The following is a 24,208-nucleotide window of genomic DNA, read 5'->3' as shown; positions in this document are numbered from 1 at the left end:
AAATGAAACAAATTTTCCATTTCCAAAATTTTCGAGATCAAACCCCAGAGATACGAAGGTGGCTCGGAAAAGAGCAAAATTTCCCGAGCAAATGAAATTTGGAACTTGTTCTTGTAATTGAACGATGGCATCAACAGAATTAGGAGCTTCTTTTTCGGCGCTGACTTCATAGAGACTCCTCTCATCCTCAACCTTGGGTTCGGAGTAGAGTTGTCTGCTACAAGTACTTCTTTGTGTGTTGCTGGGGGTTCGGTGAATTCCATGAGGTTGGCAGTTGGTATGAAAGGAAGCTCAAGTAAACCCTCTAGACGAGGCATTTTGCGGTTTCTCAAGCTAAGTAGTTTTGAAATATTCCTTCGTTACCTTCCTCTGCACTTCGTCGGGCACTTCCCCATACGGTGGAACGGCAAAGGGAGTGCTACTCAATGTCTCAATCGACTCTTCCAAGGACTTCTTTTTCTCCTCTAACTTATTGAGGATGGTTGTAGTTTTATCAACCTCTGTCTTTCCTTTCCCGAGCTTCTTCTCCAGAGATTTGGCTTTCTTCCTTTTATTTGTTTCGACTTGGCTTTAAGGTACCCTTCTTAGCTTTTAAAGCCTCCACCTCTTTTTTAGGATCTTCTAGATTGATTAATTTCATGGACATCCCAAGAATTCCCCCTCAACCTGGTTGATTTCCTAAACAATCTCCAACTCCTTGGGATAAAGTTCAAACTATGTTCATCCCCTCAAGGTCTTCCTCGTCCTGTTTTGAAAGTCAGTAATGAGAGGTTCGCTGGAAAGAGGACAACAAAATAGGAAAATTTCTCTCCACTTCTTGGTGGTGGACGGGATGGTCTCATGTTCAATAAAGTTACCCTGGAGGTCTAGCTTCCAGGACGGCCGCTTGGCTAGGTAATACAAACCCTTTTGGGGGTGGGGTGGAGCATAAAGAATTGTGAAATAAGTGGAAGTTCGGGATAACAACCAGGTTATAACAAAAGTTGTCGAACCCTATCATGTTGAGCCAACTGTTCCGGGCTAAGTTGGCCAAGACAATGAACAACTTCAACAAAAAGAGTGGAATGGGAGGCGTAAAAATATACAATGAAAAATCCCTCGAGGGGATCGTTGGCTCTCTCTTCCTTTCTCAGGAGCCAAATCCCCCGCGAGAAAATTGAAGTACCTCAAGAATCGGTTTGGTCCTTAGAAGTCAGAGAGCATGGGTAGAAATCTAGGCTCGGGGAATTTTGCATATATTCAATGTGCATAGGTGTACGTTGTTCTGCTTTTGTTCAGCTGCGGGCGGTGGCCTTCAATTTATTCTTATTAGGCTTAAAAGGGAAAGGACTGCGAAAGCCCCTCAGGAGTTGGAACAGGGGGTAATAGAAGAAGTTTTGCACCTGGAAGATTGTGAAGGGACATAGGAATTAGGAAGGTCAGATTGTTTGGGAGAATCGGGGTAAAGGAAGAGCCCAGTTGGTTCTCATGCTAGGCATGGCACCTCGGCAGAAGATTGCTTGTCCTCACTTGCATAACCCTCCTAGATGGATTTTGTCTTCTTTTTTGGATTGTTAGGATGATCAAACTTAACTAGGCTTCTTAACCATGATATAAAAATAAATAAAAAAAAAAAAGAAAAGTTTTAGAATGTAAAAAATTGTGGGGATGATAAAATTTAATTAGGCTTTAAAAACATGATATAAAAAAAAAAAAAAAAAAAGGGAAGAATTTAGAGGTCGAGTGGGAGCATGGGCAATCAAAAGAAGAGAAAGATCTGGAATCAGTAAGAATAGACACCTTTTTATGTTTGCTATGCATGCGCTTCCATGTTTTTGGGGAGATGTGGGCGTTACTGCAGCTTATTTTATTGATTGAATACCCTCCCATGTTTTGCAACAACGCCACCGCTTTGGAGTTCTTCCAGGGACAATTGCCTTATAACGGGTGAAGCCTAGAGCAGTTCGATGTGTAAAATGCTTTCCTCTATAGAGAACTTCAAGTGGAGGTGTTTTTTTGATGTGCCAATTGGGTATGCTACCATCGAGGCTCGTGGGAAAGTGTGTAGGCTGAAGAGAGCTTTGTACAGGCTAAGCCGTCGCCTAGGTCTTTGTTTGGAAGATTTCATGAGGCCACGATTTCTAATGGCTACAAGCAAAGTAATGTTGATTATACGCTATTCCTTAAGAAAGAAAATTCTTGTACCACGATACTTCTAGTCTAAGTGGATGACATTGTACTCAAAGGTAGCAATGAGGATGAGATTGCAGCTCTGAAGAAATTTCTAGGTTCCGAATTTATGATCAAGGACATGGTGAAGCTTAGATACTTCCTCGAGCTGGAATTTGCATATTTGGCCAATGGTATTTCCCTCTCTTGAAGAAAGTATACTCTAGACATATTGGAAGAAGACTTGAATGTTAGGATGTATGCTAGAAGAAACTTCTATTTCCTAACTTACACTTGTAGGCAAAAGAAGGAGATTTGGCCAATGGTATTTCCCTTTCTCAAGAAAGCATACTCTAGAACTAGTGGTAGAGACTAGAATGTTAGGATTTAAGCCAGGAAAAACTCCTGTTGAACCTAACCTACACTTGAAGGCAAAAGTAGGAGAACCATTACAAAACTAAGTTATGAAAAGTTAGTAGGGAACTTGATCTGTTTGTCTCGTACTAGATTAGACATCACATTTGCAGTCAATTTTCTTAGCCAGTATATGGGTCTCTACTCCTCACACTTGGGATGCATAATATCGTATCTGAAGGTATTTGAAGGCTACTCTAGGAAAAGGAAATCTAATTTCAGCTCATGAACACTTGAAAATTGTGGCATACACAGATGCAGACTAGGCAGGGTGTCTAGATGATAGGAGATCTACCTTTGGATATTGTATGTCTTGTGAGGAGAAATCTATTTAAGGAGATCTGGACTATTGGTTGATTTGGGTAAATATAGTTTCCTATTATGTTCTTTCCTTATTGAGGGTAGATTGCTAGGATATTTCTAGATATTATTTTTCTTGTAAGATTCCCACATTGGGAAGATTTTGTTTGTTGTGTATTTGATAAATCTTATGTATAAATAAAGCTCCTTCCCGCATTGTGCTTCACAAATAACACCCACCAACTAACATTAATGCACCTTGGTATGTTGTCTATTTGCTTTCTGATTTTTCTATTGGCTTGGTGTAGGATATGGAATTCATAGAGACTGAGCGTGAGTGCTCTGATAAGGTTTGTGTCTCAGCAATCCTGGCTGTCTTACTTTCAATTTTTCTGTCTATTACACTGTTTGAATCTTTTCATTCTTTGGGTAGACCGGTGGATCTTTTTTTTTTCTTCTTTCTGGCTGGCATGAAGTTTATTGATTGATTAGCTGTCATCTGTGCAGATGTTTTTCTTCATCTATAAGTCCATTGCACTTGTCATGGTATCAACGAAATCTGGTCCTTGGCTCCTGGGATGAAAACCTTGTTTCAAATGAACACCTATTGCCGAGTTTGGCTGACTCTTATGAGGAGGTTGGTATAGGTAGACTGTGAACCATTATTTGCTGTGTCAATTCGTTGATTTGACTTCTGAGTGACCTATCCAACTAATGTCACTCGGAGATAAAGTGAATATTGTTGGCTAAAATTCATAACAGCATGATGCCCCAGAAAGCAAAATTAGGAAGAGCAAGGACTGAAATTGGAAGCTTACCATGTAAGTTAAACCATTCACAAGAACTCTGATCAAACTTTGGTCAAGAAATGCTTGTATGTAGGGGAAGCACTTGCTGCACTGTGAGATTTATGTCCTACAGACCAAAATTTAAATCAGCAGGACTTCAAAGTGAGATCAAGTGCTGGCCTGATGATACCGAACTTAGGCTGCAATTCTGATGGTCAGAGTATCAGCTGTTGGTGTCTCAGAGTCAGAGAGTAGTGTATGCTGGTGAAGCAATTGGATGAAGATGGGATAGAGAGGTGTATCTAATGCAAGAGGAATGGTGTGGAATTCTTGAGAACCCAGGATCCCTGGGTACCAGGTTAAGTTATTTGTTGAAGATTATGCTTTGTCTCTTGTTTGTAAAGTGTGTTTGTAACAAATAAATTTTGATAGAGAGAGGGGCTTGTGTTTGTTTCAATTAGGTTGCCAGATAAAGTATTAAGAACAATTAGATTGAAGCTGATCATATTACCTTTCTTATATGGCACACATGGCTTGCACGGTGTCATTTGATTTTGCAACATGAAGAATCTCATCCAAGTTGGGTTGTGCAGAAGGCACATAAAGATGCTTTGGATTTTTCGGCTGCAAAGAGAACAAAATGCACCGTCTCATATGCCTAATGCATTTTGTCTATTAAGTGACCTACCAAATAGTTCAGCTCCAATTGATTTTGAAGTGGTAATTTCATGTGACGCAAGCTTTCATTCAGATCTGGGATGTGGAGGGTTAGGTTACTATCTGTCAACCCCAAGTGGAGTGTTCATCTGTGTTCAAGATTGTAGTTACTGTTTTTATTGGCCAAATGATAAATTTGTCCAACAAGATGAATAGATTGTTTGACTAATCTTGTCAACGAAAGAAAAGAATTGATAATTTAGGACTCTCACAGGTTGGTGCACCTGTGATTGTTAATTTTTCTGATCAAAATGATTTGTATACAAAAATTATTTCTTACTGTTACTCGCCAAAATGCCAACCCCCACACCCAAAGGAAAAATAAATAAGTATTCTAAAATTTATTTATTTTTTTTATTCTAATGGTGTCGAGGAATTTCAGGTGAGAATGGAATTTTGGGCTCGATGGTGTATGTTTCCCAACATGCTGTTTGTCAAACCATTTATTTGGGCAAAGCGGTTTGCTCAACTCAATCAATGAAGAGAGGTGAAGGGAGAATCTCTTCATTCATCTTGCTAAGATTTTATTTGAATTAAAAAAAATAAAAAATAAAAAGCAAATTAGTCATAAAAATAAAATTTGTCCTTCAATTGACTTTTTCTATAATATTGGGAAAATAATTACATGTCTCGATTTTTTTGGACTAAAGATGACATAGATCAGAGGTCCAGATGAAAATTACCTTTTATTTTTTTCCTTCTTTTTTGCTTTGTACCTTTCAATTTAATGATGACCTTAAATGGGGTGAAAATTTTTTACAAATTTATGCAGCCAGTTATATTTTTAACAATCATAACATCAGCGGTTCTCGATTAACCTGATCATAAAAGAATTATCAGAAGCTGCATCCAAAAGTATCCAAGAAGACTCAAATAACTCGTGAAAGATCTTCAAGAAATAATAGAATTTGGTCAACGCTTGAGGGCAAGATCTTCAAGCTTCACCCACCTGAATTTCTTCCCACTTCTGATTGATCCACTCTTGGCTATAGTTATACTTCCTTGCCTTATAATAGCCCTATGTATTTTTATTGCACCTGCATAGCTTTTCTAATCAAGCACAAATATTGCATCACCAATTCAAAGAGCATAGTTAATTGAATCACCTATAGATGTAACTATTTAAAAAATAATAAATATTAATATAAAATAAAGACAAAGCTTTTCCCATTTAATAAAACTCCGTTTCCACATAGATATATCATGACATTTCAACCATGGATAGATTGAAACTCAAATTCCCTCCCTAAATCCACTGGAATTGTACAGACTCTGATTATTGTGACACCACCCCATGTAATATGTATAATCTCACTAATATAGACATGAAACTGCCAATGGAGTTCTACCAAAAAAAAAAAAAAAACTGCCAATGGAGAATGTAACAGAACTTATTTATCATATATGGTGAGTCAGTAGCAGAAGACATTTAATCTTGTGACTCTGCTTTTCTTGATGCAGATGCAGGTAAAACAGTAAAAAAAAAAAAATTTAGTATCTGAGATTCATCCGGCCCAGTTTGCGCGCATCTTGATTACATCCTCAGGGGATGCTTGTCGTCCGTAAGGGTCAAACCAATGACCTCTCCACTGAGAAGTATGGATCTTACCACTCTACCAACCCTGCATTGACCATAATGGTGTCATACTGTGGTTCCATATCAACCTTTATAATACCCATAATGTCTGTCCAAGTAGTATTACAATTATCTCATATGAATTGGATTTGAGATTCTTTTGCCTGAGATTATGATTTTGGGTAGAACTTTGCCCGAGATTTGTGAGCAGCAAAAGCAACTTTTTCTGCGAAGTAAAATGTGTTAAAGAGCTGGCTACAAATCAGATTTGGAGGCCTAAGGACCCCTTTGCGAAATTAGGAATGCGAGAGGTTTGTTACAGCCATCTCTGGGCATTTTTCACCAATATCAATAGCTATTCACTAGTTTCCACGGTCAAGCTTAACTTTAGAATTTTAATGGATCTTCAACAAAAGTCAAAGTCAGATCGTATGAACAAAACATATGAACTTTCTTAGCTGTCCACCAGTTTGCTTCCCTACATTGTTCACTCGGCTAGGTCTGAAAGTCAAAGCATATGAACAATGTAATCTAGATGATCTGCTTTGTAGCAGACAAGCATGCCTTTCAAGAACAAAAACCCATTAAAATATCCCTCACCTGCAATTTCGGGAAATAATATCCAGGCATAGTTTCAGACCAAGTAAAAAATCATAAAAAGCAAAGTTTTGAGATCTAAAATAGAAGATGGATAAACTGATAAACTAATGCCAATTTGCTCTAGTCTCTATTTAAATCATGGCCTTCCCTTCCAAGAATTCAAGGGAAGAATAATGCATCAACCTTTTCTTCAGTGTGGCTGCGCTTTTAACATCATTAATTGTTTTTCATTTCAACTACTTGTCTGCTCCCCTGCAACTCTGGGGACAAGAGACACTGATCAACTTCCCTTCAGGAAAAAAATTGCCTGTTTCCTAGAATGGTAGATGGCAATGCAAGAAGACAATATAAACATAAAATTACACTCATGGAAGAGATGGAGTGAAAACCTACAATCTCTCTTCAGTTACTTTTGGTTTTGTTCAACTTTGGCTCGGATCTTCTGTTCCAATACAGATACCTCTGTCTCAAGACTGAACATTCTGTTTAGTGCATGCATATTCTCAAGTGTCTCACTCAGAGTGCGACTGTCACTTCCATCACATCTCAGGTGTTGCATTGGACCATGAAGAAGCTTGTTCACAATACCCCTGCTAAGGTCATCAACAGCTTTCCTTGTTTTCTTTGGGACATCACCCAACTTTGATAAGCACTTCTCCAATTCTGACATTCTGATTTCTTCAGCACAAGCTCTCAACTTCTTTATGGTGGGAACAGTTTCCAAAGAGTCCCTCCAAGCTCCAAACTGTTTGGATTCCTCAGTGATAATAGTTACGGCTTCCATTGCTTTCCGATGTCTATCCTCTTTGTTAGCCTCAACAACTTCCTTAAGATCATCAACATTGTAGACTCGAGCGTCATCGAGACCTGAGACACAGGACCCTACATTTCTCGGAACAGAAATATCAATAAAAAGCCTTACACCCTCCATCTCTGAAGCAGCAGGTGGAAGGGCTTCAACATTCTCTCTCAAGAACAAGGGAGATTCTGAGGCCGTGCTGGTGAAAACTACATCTGCTTCTGCAGTGCATGAAAGCATTTCCGTAAGGGGTTTGTAGATTATTTCCACATCCTTCAGTTCCTCACAAATTTCTTTTACTCTTTCCTCAGATCTGTTAACAACCACCATCTTCCTGCAACCTTTAGCAACCAAGTGTTTGATCACAAGTTTTCCCATCTTGCCAGCTCCAATTACCAGCATCCGGGCTGAGGATGCCGATGGTTCTGGAAGCTTCATCAATGCAAGCTCTACTGCGGCTGAGCTGACAGAAACTGCTCCAGCAGCAATGTTAGTTTCAGTTCTAACACGCTTTCCGACGGTGATGGCATGCTTGAAGAGACCACTGATGTTCCTCCCAAAGCCAACAACTCCCTGACCAACTTTGACAACTTGCTTAACCTGAGCAAGGATTTGTCCTTCTCCTAAAACGAGGGAGTCAAGCCCAGCCGATACTTCAAATAGATGCTTTGTTGCATGATCATCATACAGTAAAAATAGGTGTTGTTGAAGCTCAGAGACAGGAACCCCACTCGTCTGCCAAAAGAAATATGAAATGTTAAAACTGCATTCACATATCCACATGTAAAAGAGGTATTAATCAGCATCGTAGGAAGTTCCATGTGAACTAGGAAGCTGTGAACTATATAGTGCCAGTGGCAATAGGTCAGGATTCACAATCCAAGTTTTATGTGAGAAAGCTTGGCCAATAAAGAAACCAATTAGATGACATCAACCCTTCAATTGTTACTGAAATGGGCAATGAGGTATCAATCAAAAAAGATTTCTGGGACTTTAATCAATACATCAGAAATGCTGAGTTTAGAGTCTGTAAATGGAATACACAGTGCATACCTTAGCCATCCAATCTTTCACTTCTTTGATTCCACGATTCCGAGATAAAGCCACTACATATATTTCCATTCTGTTGCAGGTACTAAGAACGGCAGCCTCTTCAATGTGGTTTAAGCCACAGAGCTCTCCAATGGCCCGTGGCCATTCCGCTTCTGGAATAGCAAGTTTCTCACGCATCTCTACCGGTGCGGTGTGAACACTAAGCCCTATCACCACAATGCTGCTCCTTTCTTTTGTATACCCTGTCAAATTAAATAAGGAAAACATAAGAACTCTCAAACACCTCCAAGGTAAACCAACTACTAGAGGATAACTCAATAGTTATCCAGAAGTTCAAATGGGATTGGGCAAAGGACAAAGCAAAATCAAAATTCGAAATAAATATAAATACAGCCATTCTCTATCTATTGACACGATTTCTCGATCATTTATTCTGGATTTTTAGAATAGATAAGGAAAATACGGTGAAATTCTGGGATTTATTTACAGAGAGATGGAGGTGATTAAAAATTGAGTTCCCTGAATAAATTTTCAACGGACAGAGGGAATCAGAAGTCAATTATCAGCAATTGAAAGGGTAATTCTTATATTTAAATCTAAAACTGAACTAAATAATTAGAGGAAGAAAAAAAAAACAGAGATTATTTTAAGAAGCAAATTTCCGATGGATCCTATCAAAGATGTTAATGACGGTGTGATGAGCTTACTGTCTGCAGCGGTGGTCTTGAGCTGCTCAAGAGCAAGAATGCTGGAAGCCCTGGAATCGGTCTTATCGTCCTTGACCAAAACATCGGATCCAGCGTCACACCTAATAGAAATCCCTCTCTCAACGATCCGTCTCCTACTTCCGGCGGGCTTGGAGAAGACCCCGATCCGAGGATACGAAGCCCTCGAAGAGGTCTTGCAAATCAGACACTCCAACTTCACACCTGCAAGGGAAGCTGCAAAACCACTCGAAGCTGTCATGATAGCAGCTGTAACGGAGCTTCAAGACCTTACCCCTGAAAACCCTAGCAGGTGATCAAGGAACGCCAGGAGAGGAAGAGAGGCAGCGAAATGTGAGAACCTGTTCGATGAATTGCTTCACCGAATCCCACACCAACGCAGAAAGAAAACTCACCCAAAAAAATGAGGGAATTTGGTAAGAGATGAGAGTTTTAATTGGGAATTTTGAGAGGCGTGTGGGCGTTCAGGCGTTGAAAGCCAATTCCGTCTCTTTACCTTTTCTCACAAATCGAACGGTAAAAGATACGAAGATACGAAAAAGAGCGTGTTTGGTAGGGAGGCATTGACCCTGGAAAAAATCTGAATTTCTGATAGGTTGTGATTTCTTCGCTTTCTGATTGGCCAGCTGAAGAAACTCATTATCCACACCTTTGGATAGATCATAGATCTCATGTTTATGGTGAATACCTTGAGGTTCTTTACTTATATATCAAATTTCAAAGTTGTGTTTTTTTCTTTAAAAGAAAAAATATTTTATTAATTCAAGTAGCACTATAACACAGAATTGCATTTTCGAATATGGATTGTGCTTCATGGGCAGTGCTCAGTGCTTCTTGTGTGGTGCTCGCAATTAAATGCATTTTACGTGAATTTCATTAAATCTTAGCCATTCAAAATATCACTTGCACTCTTAACCAAGTTAAGTTTCACAAAACTTATTTTTCTTTAAAATGAATCGAATATCATAAACACCACTACATCAAATGCACCAGCCAAATAAAATTCTATTAATGTTTCATTTTATTAGCATTATCTTGAACAATGTATTATAATGTAGAAAGAAAGAAATCAGCACACAGATTTATTCCACCAAACACATAGGCAAATGTACAATCCAAGAATATGTTCCTTAATTGCCTAATCTTAAATGCTAAATCAACAATTCTAGGGATTTGAAAGTTTTCTTCTTCTTTTTTCACAATATAAATTTTTTTATTTCTAGTTGAATTTTTTAATTTTTTTGGCTCACAAGTCACAACATAAGAATGTTCTTATTCTTTTTTTTTTTTTTTTTTTAAAAACGGAATTTTATTAAGTCGAGAGATGGAATATTAATATGCCTCAGCGAGAATCGAACCCATAACCTCTTCACTAAAAAATGTTGATTTCAACCACTAGAAGTCTAAAACAGCTTTGCGGTGGCAAGAATGTTCTTGTTCACTTACACGGTTTTACCAATATATTTTTTTGGGTGGAATTATCACATTCAAATCAACTTCAAGTTTATCTTGAAGTCATAAGTTAGTATCCTGATAAACAAGTCATGAATCATGTCATCTATGATGTTAGCATAGAATTTTCTTCTTTTACTTCCATTCTTTCAACTTGTCAAATTACACATATCTATATTGTTTACATTGAACTAGTTGTCAAATCTTTTATTTTAGTACATATTCTAAAATTTTCACACTAGACTTTTAATAAATATATATAAACGTGATTCCCGTGCACGAGTTTTAATAATTATTGAAAATATTTTGGCTGTTGCTTAAAGCTTGATCACTAGCCCTGTTGTTATATCATTTGGTTTAGTATTAGTATATGCATTTTTTTTCTTCCTGTTCTTATTTTACTACCTACCAAATGTAATACACTCATTTCAATTTCAATCAAATTGACTTTGTTTAAAGATTCTTATTTTCATCATTTATGGTTGAACCTCATTATGTCATGATTGGTCACGTAATAGTGCTATAAATTTTTCTTACACAATGATGCACCAAACTCTTATCACCTATTTTCATTTTACATGCAATGTTAACTTTAGTTTTCTTTGTTATTTATGTATAAATTTATTTTATTTATTTTCTTTAATATTATTAACTGATCGAATCAGCCATGATAATCCACCAAATTCATACACCCTATATAAATCAGGGGGGGGGGGGGGGGGGGGGGGGGGGGGGGGGGGGGGGGGGCGCGCGCGGGCCACCCCCCCCCGGGGGGGGGGGGGGGGGCCCCCCCCCCAACAAGTGAGATATTATTTGTACCTATCATCTTACCTACTTTTATGTTGTTTTTCAAAGGTTTTCTTTGTTTCGACAACTTTTATTTTTTGTTTCAATTCTTTTATGTTGAGATACAGTTAAGCAAACATATTAATTGTCACTAGTGGCCTAGTGGAATGGTTATTTTTATTTTTTTCTTCCCTTTGAATAATTAGTGTGATGAATTTTAAGTATAAATTACATCTAATGGGTTCTCTCCCATCATGGTTGGCTTGTCACCAACTAAAATATTAGTGATCATGAAGATTATAAAACACTTATGTATGGTTTGTTTGATAGATAAAAAAAGTATGACAATAAATATTGAATTTTTCCTCAAAATTTCACAATGTAGATTGTTTGTGTTAGAGAGTCCTCTATTCAGTCTCAACCAATGACTCAGCAAATGACTCAGTAACATATACTTCTGTACTTCTATTTCTTTGTACTATAAATACATATAGTCACTCTTAATAAAACATATGAGATATTCCTTTCATCAATTTGGTTCAATAAAGTGATAATGTGTGTACACAATAAGATAAGTTTCCTTAAATTAATAAAACTGTCTAATGTAAATGTTACTTTTTTCACCCCACCCTATTTAAAATGTCACTAAATTGATAAGATTTTTTTTAAAAAATAAAGGATATAATAAAAAGTAAGGCTTTGCCATTCTCCATTATTATTATTATTATTTATTTTTTTGGCACTCCATTACATGTAATTCCCACAATTATTTTTCCCATACTTTTGTTTTTATCTACAAACAATGCCCTTGAGAAAGGGATATCCCATGAAGAAGGGTATATAGGGTAAGGGTGGGGGATAAAAGGAGATAAGGTGTGATAAGGTAGTTGAGTCCAATCAAATCTGGTTGATTCTATACATGAGATGGAGATGGCTTCGTTCCAAGATTACGGAATTTGCAAACGGGCTTATTATGGCAAGACAATCAAAGCGTTGCCTTTTTATTCATCTTGTGCGTGGTCTCAGTCTCACAGCGTGCCGTGGCGAAACGCTGATCCTGCGTTCAAAACCAAATGATTTGATGTGATTTTGTGGTTAACCATTAGCAGCTGGGCCCCCGCGCTACCACCATATCAAAGTATCAATGACTGATGTTGACGTGTGGATCAGTATTACCGCTTCACAATCACAAATTATATGAGCCTAGAGTAAAAGATAATAAAATATTTTTTATAACAAAAAAATCTCATGATTCTAATCCTATGGGCCCTATGTATTTTTGGTCAATATCTGTCGTAGAGTAGTACTTTGTACTCCCGATCGGAGGAGATGATCTAGACTCAATGTTGATATTGAAATGGAAAGATGAAATCATCATCATGTTTACAAAAATATTTACCAAAAAAAAAATGTACATAAAATATATGTAGTTTGTTGATGATCCCATTCTAGCACACATTTGTATCCCATTTGAGTTATGATATTGAAGAGATCTTGTTCATTGTGACGAGCACTTGCAAGCCAAGCAAACATCTCACTGGTCTTGAAATAAGTGCATTTGAAGAAACAAGAATAATAGTTTAAATCATCTCGAGGTTAGGGGTAAAACATCTGATGACTCCGGATCATCTCGTGTAATGAAGATTACAAAGTGCTTCCATGATGCTTTGTGACAACAAAAATAAGAGTGTTTACAGAAAAAGAAAAAGAAGAAAAAAAAAAGATGGGACACACAGTTTGTCTCTTGTAGGTAGGCTTATTACAAAAGAACCCTACTCTTTAGAAATTACTGTTGCCCTCGATCTACACCAAGTATCCAATGTTTAATGCTATTGCAAAAATTAAGACAAGGCATCCGATTATCCCAGAATCCTGAAACGTTTTTGCATCTGGATATCCGATAATAATCCGATCCGATAAAATATCCGATTATTGATTGATAATTGTCACTTTTTTACATGTTTTATTATAAATTTCTAATTTTCTATTACCGAATACCGCTATCAGAATCCGATTACCGGTATCCGAATCCGTTTATCACCTATTTTTAAAGAAAAAATGTTAAATACTTTACTCTATCCGGATAAAAATTTATCCGGATATTATCCGATCCGATAAGCAATTATCCGAATCCGAATCCGGTTGCTTAGCGAACGGATACGGATATTTTTCGGTAAGAAGATTTTCGGATACGGATACCCTTAAACGATATAATGCAATGCGATGGAAAGCGGATTTCGGCTATCCATTTACAGGTCTACTTGTAGGCCTCTTATTTTCATGGTCATAAAGTGTCGGCGAGTCGGGGGACATGATCCGGACTTGCATCTCATTGGGCTTGAATAAAATAGTTTGGCCTAAGCCCACTTGAAAATTTCATGGGGAGAGAGCGAGGAAGAAAAACTAAACTGGGTTGTAGGAGCAAAATTTGGCCCAAGCCCACAAAATTTCATGGCTTGGGCTAGGGTTTTAGCGCACGAGGATTAGGATTTCCAGGCCCAATGATGAGCCTAATCAGGCCTGGACTGAGCCCAGCGACGCATATACATATGCAACGCAAATGTAATATTGTACATATATAGTAAGATGATGCAATAAGTATCATAATTGATTTAATATGTTAAACATATATTCAGCAAAACAAAATATGTTAAACAAACCTACGCTGAACTTTTTTCCTTTTATCCAGTATTCTCTTTAATTATGGAAAAGTAAGTTATAGTCCTCAAGGTTTTCTTTAATTTATTAAATACATAGGTATTTGCTACATGTTGAAATGGCCAAGTTGGTCTAAGGCCTTAGACTAAGGTTTCAATCCGTAAGGGCGTGAGTTTAAATACCACATTAAACAAATTTATTTCTTTATCTTCTATTCATTTTTTTGTTTAAATTTACTTTTTATTCTTTTATTTATTTATTTATTATTCATGATAACAGTGTACAACATAATTTGGCACAAGTATAATGGGTTTTTTTTTGGTAAATAATGGGTTGTTTTTCAAAACTCATTTCCAAGGATAAATCAATGAGGTGCTATTAGGAGGTACTTTCACCTAGACTGGTGACTATATCTTTTCGTTCACAATCTAAATTTGGGACTCCTTTAATACCTCTAATACGGAATTCAGATCATCACCCCCGTCGAGGAAGACAGAGTGCTCCCCGACGGATTTTCCACCACAAAAAACGGTGGGCCCTACCTGAAAAATATTAAAAAAAAAAAACACTTCCATCACCACCCCTGGGCCCCCCGTTTTTGTGGTGGTAAGCCGTCGGGGTCGCAGATCCGGACTCTCTAATACGAACCATTTTGTGTTATATCTTTCATTGCTTCTATCTCTTGCTTGATTTGTCTCATGCTCTTAGAAGTGAACAAAACTTGAGATATCATGGTAATCCTTATTTAAAGTGTATTATAGTGATTTTTAGTTATTTGATCCTTGAAGTTTAGACGAATTACCACATGATTCCACATGATAGGGCGTAAGATTACCCCCACCCCACCCCACTCCCCTAAACAAAAAAAAAAAAACCAAGGCGTCTCAATGCTTGGGAATCGAGTTAATTGACCATTCGGATAATATATTATATTAAAAGAATCCAACATTAGTTTATGGTTTATTAAGAATACCCATAAGTAAAAAACTCTTGATTATAAATATATATATATATATATATATATTCTTGGACATTATTTAACACAAATATCTCCATGAATCTCAAGCTATCATTATTATACACTTAAAATGATAAAAGGATAAGATGTGTTTGAAATTTGTAATCTTGTGTTCTACATTAAATTATAGATAAATTTGAAATTTTAAAACCCAAATTAGCTTTTAAATAACCATCGACACCTTCACAACTTTCCTTAGCTGTGGCATGCTCTCACGGATTGGATTAGAAAAGTGTTTGACTTATCATCGTCTTGAAGCTTTCTTTCCTTGCCAACTCTTATATGTAATCATTGAGAGACCTTGTTTCGTTAATATGCAGGACCATCATGCAAAAAAGCTCGAATTGTCAGATCGAAATTCCTATTGAAATTTTGACTTTGATCATAGATATTCAGTTGTCAAGATCAAAATCTCGACCAAAATTTTAAATCCGATGATCCGAAATTCTGCTTGGTTGTAAATAGGCATGACAAAGGCAAGCATAACGACGAAATCCAATAAAGATGTTAGGATTTTCACGTAAAGGATAGGATATTAAATGTCACGGGTGGCAGGACGTTATTCAGTGTTGCTCGACTTTGCTGGTCAGCCGTTCACGCACCCCATTGCAAAAGGTTGTGGTCTTGTGGACCTTGGGTTGCTCATCTGGTAGAAAGTGATAAAGCGGCAAAAGCCTCGGCCACTGAACCGCATAGCCCCTTCCCTAGTGCCATTCTCCTCCTATTACCACCCGTTCCATATCATTCACACCTTTCTGATGAAATTGATTAGAAACTTCTGGCACGAAAAGCTACTTTCCTTTTGCCAGCTTGAGTTCAATGCGAGAAACTCAACCAAACACGAAGAATTAAATGCATGGAAAATACTAAATTAGTAGAAACAAAAGTAACAACAACCAATCGGGCCCCTGCACGTCTGAGGAAAATGCCAATAGAAAGGTGACACGACCATATATATATGGTAGATTTTGGGTGGTCCCCCTACAACACTGCCTCGCGTCTTCCTTCTCCTCTGTTTCCTTATCATGATTTGCTTCGACTCCTAAAAGTAAGTTAACAATTCTCATCTAAATAGAAGCAAATGTGTTTCTAATATGATGATGGTAACTTTAATATTGAGACTTTAACACAAAGAAGATATTGGATTCCAAACTTCTTTCGGTCCACATCTTCTTATGTTTAATGATGACAAATTATACATATGTTTGAAAGGAATACACATAAATTATTTGTTAAAAAATGGATGTTATTACGTCAAAACTTGATCACAATGTGTTAGACTAGTGGTGGTCGAGAAAACATCTCCAACAAGTCAATTGAAGCCTAATAGCATGAAGGGAGACTTTATCTCATAGAGCTTGAATGCTAAGAATAAATAGGAATGCATGTGTGCCTTTGGATGGTGAACAATAGAAGTTTATATAGGTTTAGTGTGTTTACCATAGACCATTAGATGAGCGATGGGCCTGGGCCATGGTAGAAATAATATATGAATAAGGAAAGTGGCCACCTAATCAGATGTTTCCCTAACTGTTAGGGATTCCATATGCAACTCTTTGAGTGGCCGCTTGCAAATCAAACCCTTCTTGGATTATAAATCTTTTCCTAGTGGGCTTGTGATCTACTTCATCCGTACATAAGGTTATGAGGGTCTATACCCTAGTCAAATCCTCGATCGTCACCTCTTGTATTTTGTTTTTTTAGCAGATATCATGAAGATTTTATTAAATATATATATTTTTTTTAGATACAGATTTGATTAAAACTCAGTCACACAAAAGACCATGTATAAATTATACTAACTCAAGTAAAATAAGCTTATTTTTCATTGAAATGAACTGAATTATTCTTTTATAAGATTTAATAAAATTTACATGATATTCATTCAACGCTAAACACTACAAATATTACCGAGTCAAACACACCATCTTAGAAAAATACTAAGGAAAAGCAGGAAGGTTGCCTATCCTCCCATTATATTTCAAAGTTGTGTTCTTAATGACACACGTTGACGTGGCGTTCCAAATAGCAATCCGCTTCCGCTAACGAGGGATAAGTCGGGAACACCAAAAAGTTTTATAACATTCTTTTATTACTATTTTCTTTTCTTTTTTAAAACATTTTGATTAATTTTTTTTTTAGTGATTTTCATGTAAAAAATTCGAAGCGCGAGATTTTCATGAAAGTCGAAGCTCCTACCTACCGAGTACCGACACTCTTTCTTTGCGGGAATCCAGCGGATTGAATTGCAGTAAATGTTACACATCATCTGCCACGTGTTTATTACCCATGACAAAAGTGTTCGAACGATAAAACCGCATGTTTTGAGACGGAAAATATTACTTTATCTTCTTCGGGGTCCGTGCCACCAAAATACCAAAAGTATTTGACAAATATATCCTGCCACGTGTTAACTATTTAGCGTCGTAATTTGGATAGCTACGTTATACAATCTGCCCCTCCTCTGTTTTTTTTTATAATTTTATTATTATCCCTGAAGAAAATTAAACGTTATCCCATGTCAGGGTGGGTCCAGACTTCCAGTGGGAACGCTTAAACCTCGGACAATTTCCCGGTAAACGCGTATGACATGGCACCCCCATTAAAAGGGCGTACTTTTGGTAACGATCGACGTATAACTCAAGCGGAACTCAGCAGATTTCATAGCAAGTCCGAAGCTATTGAAACAGAAGCAAAATAGCGGTCCAAAATTTGCTGAATTTTTTTAATTGGTTTCGATATTTAACAGTCAAATCTAAGAATAAGTATGTCTTGGTGTTTTTGGTTGAAAGGTAAACAGATGATCCAGTCATATTGGCAGTCATGCCCAGAAAAAAATTTAAAAAAAGAGAAAATAGAATTTTGTAAAATAATAAATCAATATGTTTTATAATTGATTTTCTCATATAATATATATAACCTGATTAAAAAACAATGTCTAACATGTTTACGGATAGCGCTGGAACCCTCGTGGAGGCCATGAGGATTGAGGACATGAATTGCGTGACCGCGTCTTTCGTTATCCGGTCTCAAGCTCCGTTCAGAGGATTTAACCAGAGTGGTTAGTAATTAACCGTGGTTAGTTTAGTTTAGGTAAACAATAGGGTTAGGTGGGGCCGATAGAGGTCTTTAAAAGGAAGTGCTCAGTCCTTTGTTTTCCATCACTTCTCTCATTTCATCGTCTGTTTGAAATTTACTGAACTTGGATGGTGGAGTCATTCGTCTCCTCTGTTTCTCATCTTCTCTAGGGTTTAATTTTATTGTTTTCATCTTTCAAGGTTTCAAGGTTTAGTTCTGCTTTCTGGTGCGTATTCCTTCTCTTCTTTTTCTGTTTTTGTTTTTCCTCTGAGATGCTTCGTTAAATTTGATGCATGGTTGGAGATATACACACTGGATTCTTCAAATTCAGCCTGTGGATTTGAATTATTCCATATGTTTATCCTCGAGTTATATAAACTATTTATCGATCTCAAAATCCATTTTTACGATCGAAATGAAACGAAAAAGAGTTTTTCTAAATTGTTCTCATTGAATGCAAGCTGATACATGGAGTTGTGGTTTACAGAGAAGGAATGGCAGCTAACGGGAACGGAGAATTCAGCTTCCGAAAAACTGGAGCGGGAACAGAAACTGAAAGCAAGGGGCTTCCAAAGATCCAAACTAACAGAAAGAAAGATAATGGTATCTGTCACGACGACAGTGCTCCTCCCGTGAAAGCGCAGACGATCGACGAGCTGCATTCGCTCCAGAAGAAAAAATCTGCACCAACCACGCCCATCAAAGGAACTCAAGGTGCTTTCGCTCCTATGTCTGAAGAGGAACGTCAAAAGCAGCAACTTCAGTCAATCAGGTATTTCTACATTAACATTAAACTACGATTGCGTGTAAGGAAAAAGAAATGAAACGAAAAAAACAGATTGATCGGTTGCAAATTTGACGAGTGAATTATGTTCTTATTGTACAGTGCGTCACTAGCGTCTCTGACGAGGGAAACAGGGCCGAAAGTGGTGAAAGGAGATCCGGCAAAGAAACCTGAAACTCCGAAGGTTGCTCACGTTGCACATCACCATTTCACACCTACGCTAAACATCAGTGACAGTGCTTTAAAGTTTACCCACATCCTCTACAATCTCTCGCCTGCCGGTAAATAAATGCCTTCCCTTTTTGACGTTTGTTGACCGCGTGATATTCGAATTCATTTATTTCGCTCTAATTTTGTCACTTTCAATGATTACAGAGCTCTACGAGCAGGCGATTAAGTACGAGCAAGGATCTTTCATAACATCGAGCGGTGCCTTGGCGACGCTATCTGGAGCAAAGACAGGTCGCTCTCCAAGAGATAAACGCGTCGTGAAGGATGAGACCACTGAAGCTGAACTTTGGTGGGGAAAGTAAGTCATTGTTCGCTAGTCTCATCACGTTCCTTTTCTGTAATCTTCTTCTTAAGAATTTAGTATTACTAGGATTTTCATAATTTTCCGTGTGATTTTGGATTTTTATTTGAAGGAAAATTTTGTCTTTTTTTTGATCAGGGGCTCACCCAACATTGAGATGGACGAGCACACCTTCATGGTTAACCGAGAAAGGGCTGTTGATTACCTGAATTCGTTGGACAAGGTATCTTCTCCTTCCCTTCAAATTGATGATCTGCTTGCATTGCCTTGATAAGTCGAAAATTGCCTTATTTGATTACGCTTCAAAGTTGTATAATAGGGAAAACAGATCGCTTCAAAGCTTGTCTGAGACGATAAGCTTCACTAGAATATTAATATACCGCCAGTTTGACACGGCCGACATGAGGGCAGTTTTCTTTTCCTTGGGTTTTTATGGAATTTGATTGCACCGTCCGCTTGGTTGACACAGACACATGCCCTTGCATTCGGTTCTTTCTCATTTGACGTCATTGTTTTGATGATGTGTAATGACCATATTAACCCCAAAAAATGATGTGTGATGACCACCATTGTCATTCGACCTCTGTCTTTTGGGTTTCGGGTTTTGAACGTGGACGGGTCCTGTCAACTTGCTAGAATTCAGGTCTTTTCCTCCCATTGTGTCCGTGTCAGATTAACTGTCATGTCAGCTTCTGTAAGCATAAAAAGGATAAAATACGGGTAGATTACCCCCAACAGACTTTTCATTTTTCTTTAGGCTGCGATTGATTGCTGCAAGTGGAAAAATTCTTGAAATCAGTGTAGATTTTTTTTTTTTTCTTTAAATTCCAAAATGATAGATTGTTTGGTTATTTAGGGTGGGAAAGTGGAAGACAAATTTTCCTTGAATTAAGAAAACTTATCAGCTGATGTGGCAGCCCAATTTCCCACTCCATTGATTATTTAGGGTGGGAAAGTGGGAGACAAGTTTCCTTGAATTAAGGAAACTTATCTGCTGATGTGGCAGCCCAACTTTCCCACTCCATGTAATTTTAAAATCCCATATATTTGGTGGGACTTTGTGGGAAAGTTGGAAAAAGTAAAAAGTGGGACCCATTCTATCACTTTTCCACAAAACCATTTTCTTTTCTTTTCCTTCTCCCTCACCCCACTATACATGAGACTCACATGTTTATTTTTTCCACCCTTTTTTTCCCACCCCACCTTTGCAAACAAAGGCAGCCTTAGTGCTTTGTGTTTATTGTCGTGCAAAATAATTTGGGCCTTTAAATCAAAATTTTGACGGAGATTTTGACCTTACAATTAAAATTTTGATCTCAATGGTTGATATTTAATGGTCGAGATTGAAATTTTAAATTTAACAGTTCAAAATTTTACACCACGGACTAAAGCAATTTTCCTAATCTCTACCCTCAAAGTGCCTATGGATAGAGATATGGCAAAAGATTAGGAAAGAACTCCCACAAAATCAAATATTCATGATTCATCACGTGGGTCACATCACATGCTAGTGTTGTGCTATATTTCTTGAGCCATAATCCTATGGTGAGTAATTTTGCTTGGGTTTAATGCGCATGATCGTTAGTTCGAAATTTGGACCGTGAATTCAAAATTGTCGCAACCATAAATCTTAATGTCGGCAATTTGATTGGACGCCGGGGTTGGCCCGGGGCCGCTGGCACCGAGACCCCCCGGCGGTCGAAATAGAACATCCCAGTTTTTCCATTGCTAAATTCAGTGTTGGTGCGATTTACTTGTCGGATTGTGTGGGCCTGCGTCTCGTAGGTTGTGCTTGTGCCACTTAAGGCAGCACGATTCACGTCGCTTCTTTGCGGTGGCAGTATTTAGTGAGTGATGACGCTCCCACAGCCAGAGTTCCCAGCTACCAATTATCGTTTCGTTTTTCATTTTTATTTCATTTTTGTCTCCATCGCCATGTTGATGGGTCGGCCCGTGAAGCGAAGCAGTATGTCCAAATTTGGATTAATTGGACTATTTTTGGGCAAACTCATTAGCATAAAATTATATGAGGCCCACTCTTGTGGCCATCATGGATTTTTTTTGGTTTTTCTCCCTTTTCAAAAAGGGAAATTCAGCCATCATGGATTCATCTGCAGCATATTGCTCATTATGCCGCAAGACATTTTTGACCCAATCCATCCTTGAAAATGAATGGTTAGTGATTAGGTGTGTGACTAATAATAGTAATGTTTGGAATATTACAGGTTTATGTGAATGATCAGTTCCTGAACTGGGACCCGGAGCATCGTATCAAAGTCCGTATCGTCTCGGCCAGAGCTTACCATTCCCTGTTCATGCACAACATGTAAGTATATAGATGCGTAGGTTATACATTAACAAAGGGTCTTTCTACTTGTAATTACGATAACCCTGTGGGGTTGGGTTGGCAGGTGTATCCGACCCACGCCTGAAGAACTAGAGGATTTCGGTACTCCAGATTTCACCATATACAATGCGGGTCGATTCCCATGTAACCGTTACACTCACTACATGACATCCTCCACTAGCATAGATCTAAATCTGGCTAGGAGAGAAATGGTAATCCTTGGCACACAGTACGCTGGAGAAATGAAGAAGGGCCTGTTCAGTGTCATGCACTACCTCATGCCTAAGCGACAAATCCTGTCCTTGCATTCTGGCTGTAACATGGGTAAAGGTGGTGATGTTGCTCTATTCTTTGGATTATCAGGTGGAGTTTCTCATTCCTTTTATTCCGACTCTCCTCCTAGTCTTTGTGATTTTTCTTTGGTTACTAAAGAGAATTATCTGTCTAAATCATGCTTGTCTTAGGTACTGGGAAGACAACCCTCTCCACTGATCATAACAGGTTTCTAATTGGAGATGATGAACACTGCTGGAGTGAAAATGGGGTATCCAATATTGAAGGGGGTTGCTATGCCAAGTGCATTGATCTTTCTAGGGAGAAGGAACCAGACATCTGGAATGCCATCAAGTTCGGGACTGGTAATGTTTCTGAAATTAACACACTCTCTCCTTCCTAAAAGTCCTAATATAAGTGTTCCACATCATATTGGATCTTTACCCCCAAAAAACCTCATATTAGATCAGCTAGTTCGATTCTTGATCAATCTATCGTAATGGGATAATCATATAAGGATTGGTTATTTATTATTTCAAATTTGCTTGTGTTTGCGGCAGTGCTGGAAAATGTGGTGTTCGATGAGCACAACAGAGAGGTGGATTATTCAGACAAATCTGTTACAGAGAACACTCGGGCTGCATACCCAATTGAGTACATTCCCAATGCGAAGTTACCATGCGTGGGTCCTCATCCAAAGAACGTCATCCTTCTAGCATGTGATGCGTTTGGTGTGCTCCCACCAGTGAGCAAATTGAGCCTGGCCCAGACCATGTACCACTTCATTAGCGGCTACACCGCTCTGGTAAGAAATTCTTCCCCTGCAACAGGTGCAATTCCATCTGGACCATATGTGCACAAATTAAGTTGATAAATGATTTCCTGAATGGGATTCCCTTGTCGATGTAAATAGGTGGCTGGCACGGAAGACGGCATTAAGGAGCCACAGGCAACATTTTCAGCTTGTTTTGGTGCAGCATTTATAATGTTACATCCCACTAAGTATGCAGGAATGCTGGCTGAGAAGATGCAGAAGCAAGGAGCCACAGGATGGCTTGTCAACACCGGTTGGTCTGGTGGAAGGTTCGTGCTCTTATGGCATTATCGTTTAGTGCACCAGAATATGCAACTTAATTTGCGTAAGAAGATGATAATTCTCTAGTCTCTATGCCTAACTTTCTTTCTGTTCCTCCTTCCTTTTTCCCCTTGCAGCTATGGTTCGGGTAGCCGCATCAAATTGGCTTACACTAGGAAGATCATTGATGCCATTCATTCTGGCAGTCTTTTGGATGCGAATTACCAGAAGACCCAAGTGTTTGGACTAGAGATCCCCACTGAAGTCGAGGGTGTGCCTTCAGAAATCCTGGACCCAGTAAACTCTGTAAGTTATTGCTTTCTTTTTGACTGCCCAGCATTTATTCAACTAGTTAAATAATCGTAGCTGCTTGACATTTTAATGAAAGATTTCAGCATTCACTGACGGCAGTAATTACTGGGTTTTGTAGTGGTCCGATGAGAAGGCATATAATGACACTCTATTGAAACTTGCTGGCTTATTCAAGAAGAACTTCGAGGTGTTTGCCAATTACAAGATTGGCAAGGACAACTCACTGACTGAGCAAATCCTTGCAGCTGGTCCAATCTTCTGATTTGAGGGAATGAAGCATAAGTTATAGGAATCAATAGTAGTAGGGTATTATTTGTTTATTGGTAAAAATAAGATGAGATTATGTAACTAGAAATTAGGGTTTATTGGGGATTGGAAATTTAAAAAATCAGGGTTAAGGTTTTTTTTGTTTTTATAGGGACTTGATTACAAATTGTGGGTCGGCTGTCCAATTGGTCAATCTTGATTTTTGTTCGTAATTTCAATATATAAAAGTCAAGTTTTTCATTACCATTTACAGTGTTTTGGTATTACAATCAAAACTGGTTTGCCAAAAAAAAGTATTACAATCAAAACTAATACATAAATGAGCTAAATATAACTGAGTGCTATTAATATGCTAGACATTATTGATACATCAAACCATTAAAGTACTTATGTAAGAAGAAATATACATGTCATTTACTGTGATTTTTACCCAAAAAAATGAAATCTGAATATATTACCGGAGATCTCGTGGTAAATCACCGCGAAGATATAGGGCGATCTGATTT

General features: G+C 38.0%; 2 protein-coding genes across 2 annotated transcripts; one reads left to right on the top strand and one right to left on the bottom strand.

The window, feature by feature from the left end:
• Nucleotides 1-6,673: 6,673 nt before the first annotated feature.
• Nucleotides 6,674-9,754, bottom strand: LOC149017055 (glutamyl-tRNA reductase 1, chloroplastic-like). The gene is made up of 3 exons (XM_089151356.1): nt 9,103-9,754; nt 8,396-8,637; nt 6,674-8,077 (listed from the first exon to the last, which is right to left on the bottom strand). Exons 1-3 carry the CDS (start codon nt 9,359-9,361, stop codon nt 6,950-6,952), a joined length of 1,629 nt encoding a protein of 542 aa, XP_089007482.1. The 5' UTR covers nt 9,362-9,754; the 3' UTR covers nt 6,674-6,949.
• Nucleotides 9,755-18,211: 8,457 nt separating this feature from the next.
• LOC149017054 (phosphoenolpyruvate carboxykinase (ATP) 1-like) lies at nt 18,212-23,929 on the top strand. The gene is made up of 12 exons (XM_089151355.1): nt 18,212-18,338; nt 18,600-18,884; nt 18,999-19,177; nt 19,272-19,425; nt 19,567-19,651; nt 21,654-21,754; nt 21,840-22,138; nt 22,240-22,413; nt 22,609-22,853; nt 22,962-23,131; nt 23,261-23,429; nt 23,554-23,929. Exons 2-12 carry the CDS (start codon nt 18,607-18,609, stop codon nt 23,695-23,697), a joined length of 1,998 nt encoding a protein of 665 aa, XP_089007481.1. The 5' UTR covers nt 18,212-18,338; nt 18,600-18,606; the 3' UTR covers nt 23,698-23,929.
• Nucleotides 23,930-24,208: the final 279 nt, after the last annotated feature.

The sequence above is a fragment of the Hakea prostrata genome, chromosome 4 (assembly GCF_041222555.1).
Source record: "Hakea prostrata isolate BN-2017 chromosome 4, UWA_Hpros_2, whole genome shotgun sequence".
NCBI lineage: Eukaryota > Viridiplantae > Streptophyta > Magnoliopsida > Proteales > Proteaceae > Hakea > Hakea prostrata.
The sequence above is the reverse complement of the archived record's forward strand: the minus strand, read 5'-3'. Positions and strand labels throughout refer to the sequence as shown.